This window comes from Ipomoea nil, unplaced genomic scaffold (assembly GCF_001879475.1).
Source record: "Ipomoea nil cultivar Tokyo-kokei standard unplaced genomic scaffold, Asagao_1.1 scaffold2036, whole genome shotgun sequence".
Lineage (NCBI taxonomy): Eukaryota > Viridiplantae > Streptophyta > Magnoliopsida > Solanales > Convolvulaceae > Ipomoea > Ipomoea nil.
Genome location: NW_017618464.1, coordinates 2,921,063 through 2,926,093, shown reverse-complemented (window position 1 = coordinate 2,926,093; position 5,031 = coordinate 2,921,063). Strand labels below are relative to the sequence as shown.

Here is a 5,031-nt window from a genome sequence, read left to right as displayed (position 1 = left end):
GGAATTTAAATTTCAGTGTTTGGTTGACAGGAATAGAATTACTGGGAATTTCAATTCCAATGTTTGGTATACATGGAAATTGAAAGGGAATAAGTAGTATAATGTCAAAAATGTCCATTATTGTTGTTAGCCATTAATTTTAAGTTGAAAAATGAAGGGGTAATTTTGACTTATCACTATCGTTTTTTCCCAGGAATTAAAATCCTAGGGGGGGACATGGGATTTTAATCCCATGAAAATGGGAGAATTGCAATTCCATGGAATTACAATTCCCTCCAACCAAACTACGGAATTTAACGGCCTTTGGAATTAGGTGGGAATTAAGTGGGAAAAAATTTTAAAATCCCTCCAACCAAACGCCCTGTAAGGGCTCCCCACACTCCAACCCGACAATATTATTCTATTCATAACTTATTCTATAAATCAAACCTGCCTTAAATTACAATTTCAACTATTTAATAAATTTGTCAATATAATCAATCATATATTTACTACAATATATAGTTTGTTAGAATTAAACACACTTCTCCCAAAGTTCTTGTGCTCAAAGCACTTGATGAATGGGATTACAAGGAGAACTATACTAATAGAATAGGGAGGGAGAATTCCCCCTTAACACTTCGCCAATGCTTACTTTGGCTTGAGGCTCTTACAAAGATTCTTATTCTACTCAAGTAATCCGGGAGTGATCACAAACATTTTTGTGATTGGTCTTACCATGATAAAGATGGAAAGAAACCAATTGTTTATAATTTCTGTTTTGTTGCACATGTACTTTGGTGCCATATTTGATAGGAAAATTAAATATTACATAAACTTTCATTTCTTACTCTAACTCTCAATTTCTAGTCACTCTAACAAATTCTTGATGTATACACTTTTCATGTGACTCACATGAAGAAAATATCATATCTTTATTTACCACATCACAGAGTAAAAGTGAGAGAGTAAAATTTTGGAGTACATATAGTGAAATTCTAGTCGGTATGTGCTAAGCGCTAAGTCATGTGCCCATGTATGTCTGCACTAGTACCATTGGGCTCGGGCTCTCCAGGTTGGAGTAGAATGTGAATTGGACTCCTTATATGTATAGTAAGGTGGAAGACTAACTGAAAGGTTGTTCGTTTTTGTGACTTGCGATTTCGGGTTAAGATTTTTTTTTTTTTTTTTTTTTTTTTTTTTGGGTTAGACCATGAGGTGTCCTAAGCATGCCCTAACTATAAAAAAAAAGACTTTTAAACCCGTACCGTACTCAGATTAATCTCCATTCACACAGGACTGGCTCAATTAAGAGACAAAAGAAAGTGATAATCAGATTGATTTTTTCATACAAAAGAGGGATCCAACTTCTAACGAGAATACGCAATCACTCATGCTAATCCAACTAAGATTAGTGCAGCCTGAACAGGGAAAACTACGTACTAAAAAGAAATTGCAGCCACTATTGTCATAGGAGATCCATAGCTCCACGTGGCGAAGCGACGTTAGCTGAAAATCAGAGAAGATAGCAGCACAGTCTGGGCACAAGAATTGGTGGCTGAGAATTGCCACGACGCTACGAAATCGGTAGCGTATTCCTCCTTGCTACTGCTTTTCAACACTTTCTTCTTACCTCGTATCTCCCCTTCTTCATCTCATCATTTCTCAGAAACCAAGACCATGGCTGCTGCTTCTTTCCAGCTTGCAAGCCTTCAAGTCCAAGGCTCGCCGCTCCAAAAATCCACCTTTCTGGGCCAAACTCACATCTCCAATCTCCCTCTCAGACCACCGCCAAAACCACCCGCATCCTTTGCACTTCAAACCCCCGTCGCTAAATTCAACCTCTTCGAAGTCCTCGGAGGCAGAGGTCTCTGCAACGGCGAGGAAGGGCTGGAGAAAGAGCTCAAAAAGAGCGTCTCCGAGGGACCGTCTAGCCTTACTAAGAAGGAGAAAGAAGAGGCGGCTGTGGCGGAGGAGGGCTTCCCGGAGGATGCGTTTGGAAAGGAGCTGCTAGGATTCACCGGCGGATTCCCCGGCGGCGAGACGGGGCTGCAGAAGTTCATCGAGGAAAACCCTCCGCCGGCGGCGAGTAGTTCCGGTGGGTTTGATCTGAGGCAGGTGAAGAAACCGAAGCCGCCTGAACTGCCTATGCTGTTGCCGGGGATGATTGCCATCGTGAAGAACCCGGAGAGCCCTTATCACATGTACTGCGGCATCGTGCAGAGAATCACCGACGGCAAGGCCGGAGTGCTGTTCGAAGGTGGGAATTGGGATAGACTGATCACGTTCCGATTGGATGAGCTGGAGCGCCGGGAGAAAGGACCTCCCATGGTCAATCCCAGGTCTGCTATACTTGAAACCATGGTAGAGAAGAGCTCAGAAGCTTAGCTAGCTTCAGCTCCAGGCATTGCTTCCATTTTGTAAATAGTAGCTTTGAAGTTTGAGGTGTTAATACTAATGACTTTGTAATCTGCATCAACGTAATGAATTTCAGAAATGCAAAATGGGTTGAAGCATCAACTTGGAGACTACACTTCTACATTCATCATGTACTGATCAGAGACTAGCCCCAACTACTTAATCAATCAAAAATAATTTTATAGGTGTCCTGCATTTAGGGACATATAAGCTAGTTGAGGCACATTTAGCTTTTTTTTTTTTTTTTTTTTTGAAACAAAATTCATTCATTAATTCATGTCAAATTGTAAAGCACGAACAACAGATCGAGGAAAACAGATAGGAAAAACAAGTCGCACAATCTGACTTTGATAGGGTTTCCCTTGCTAACACATGAGCAACCTTATTCACATATCACTTAACAAACAAAAACAATAGATATGTAAATTCTGTATCTAGTTCTCTAATGTCATTAATAATTAAGTCAAAAGAAGAGACCAACCAGCAACTCTGAATTCTTGTAATTACTGGGAGGCAGTCACACTCAACTTGCCCGTAGTCAATATTGAATTCCTTCAGTCATTTTAAAGCCTCTCTGATCCCAATTGCTTCTGCTTCGCCTAGTTTGAGAATGTCGTATCAAGGGATTTCCTTCGCTTCAATGAAGCCTCCATCAAACCCCTTAATACATGCACATCCGAGACCAACCTTTCTAATGTCCGCAAATTATGCCCTGGAAACGGGTCCAAACAGCGCCGTTTTTACGAAAATAAAAAATAAAAATTCGCTAATGCGGTGTTAACGGCGCGCGTTTGGTCAGATTATGAATTTTCTGTTATGAGATTATGAATGTATTGTACATTCATAATCTCATAACAGAAAATTCATAATCTCATAACAAAAAATTCATAATTTATGAATGTTGAAGAAGCTTGAGCTACAGAGGAACAACCATGGTTTCGGACGGGAATGTGTAGGCATGGTTCCAAAGTGAATGTGCAGGCATGGATTCATAATTTATGAATATCCGAAATCATTGCTCACCTCAAATTAAAGTGAAACCGCGAGATGTGAAAATGAAGAAGAAAAGTCACGCGATTAATTAAGGGGAAAAAAAAAAGAAAAAAAAGATAACGGTGTACTAACACCGTTGGGGCTGTGTTCACCATGGATGGTGAACACGGTTCCATGGCATAACGATTGTCTAATGTCGAAGGTTGCATCCACATTCAGTTTAGACCACTCATCTGGAGGTTTGGACCATCCCTGACACATTGCTATCCCTACTTTTGGACTGTGGGTCAGTTCGAACAATGGTTTTTATTGCTTTGCCCAGATTGAGCAGGTTTATATTTTAACTCGACTAGACCAATTTAATTTAAATAATAACTAGATAGATTGTGGGTTAACCTGCCCATATGACATTACTTAGAAGAAGAGAGATATAGAGAACTGAGTGTCTTGATAGAAAAAAAAAAATGTCTTTCGTGTAAAAATCATGGAAGACATTTTTCGCCAAAATGATTTATTTTTCCTTTAACTAGAATGAATACTTTCCGTTGATGTCATTTTTTGTTCATAGTCAAACTGTTGAGATATTTGATGATATTAATCATCTATATTAATAGTCATGTGTCTCTTGAGTTTTCCATATGTCTTTTGGGTTTCCCATGTGTCTTTTGGGTTTTCTATGTGTCTCTTTGTTTTCTCATTTGTATTTATTTTTCATCATCTTGTTAGCACTATATATACAAGTGCTTGTATTGAAGTTGACACAAGACACAATATATTAGTTTTTCCTTTTCTTCTTGTTTATTTGTATTCTACACAAACACTGAAAACTCCAAACAAGTTTCCACACTAATCCTTAATCAGGTTAAATGCTTTGATTTATGAGAAGTTTGCAACCACTACACAAAGTGTGTGTTCTGGGTGAATCTCGCATTGTAACCCTAACTAGAAAATGACTACAAAGAGGAATAAAACCAGCCTAGGTTATACATAATTGACTGATTCAAACCAAGAAAGTATATAAACAATTTTCTATATGAGTTAAAACTTTGTGATTACCAAGTCAAATGTCGGACGAATAATTTAACTGAGGCTGTCTTTATTAAATGCTAATTCATGAGTATCCAATAATTAATTAAGAAAAAGATCACACTTTTTATTTCCTTAATTATTTTTCATTTTTGAATGTGATTTCTTAATTGTCACAAGTGAGCAAATATGGCATCTCAACTTATTTACTACAGTTGTAAATTTGGTGCATCCGTCTAATGGAACGTACTAAGTAACAATCAAATTAAAGAACTAATTGACAAATTGAAGAAAAAAATTAAAGAGTTTTGGGCACATTTGTTCACTTAAAAGTTGAAGGACTATATTTTAAATAAAAAGTAATTATATTAAAGAACTAATTCGCATTCAAAAAAAAAAAAAGAACTAATTCAAATTGACAAATTGAACAAAAATTAAAGAGTTTTGGTCACATTTGATCACTTAAAAGTTGGTAGACCAATTTTAAATAAAAATTAAAGTTATTAATAGTGATTAATATATACCGATTGCAAAACCAACAAAAGAGTGATTGTATTAATGAATCAAAGCTGCAATCGAGTCAGGAGGGATAGCATCTCAATACATAGATTGTTC

The 5,031-nt window shown here is 37.4% G+C and overlaps 1 protein-coding gene across 1 annotated transcript; it reads left to right on the top strand.

The window, feature by feature from the left end:
- The first annotated feature begins 1,516 nt into the window (after positions 1-1,516).
- Positions 1,517-2,499, top strand: LOC109147654 (NAD(P)H-quinone oxidoreductase subunit S, chloroplastic). Its single transcript, XM_019295262.1, has one exon. The coding sequence runs from the start codon at positions 1,660-1,662 to the stop codon at positions 2,365-2,367; it is 708 nt and encodes a 235-aa protein (XP_019150807.1). The 5' UTR covers positions 1,517-1,659; the 3' UTR covers positions 2,368-2,499.
- The last annotated feature ends 2,532 nt before the right edge of the window (positions 2,500-5,031 follow it).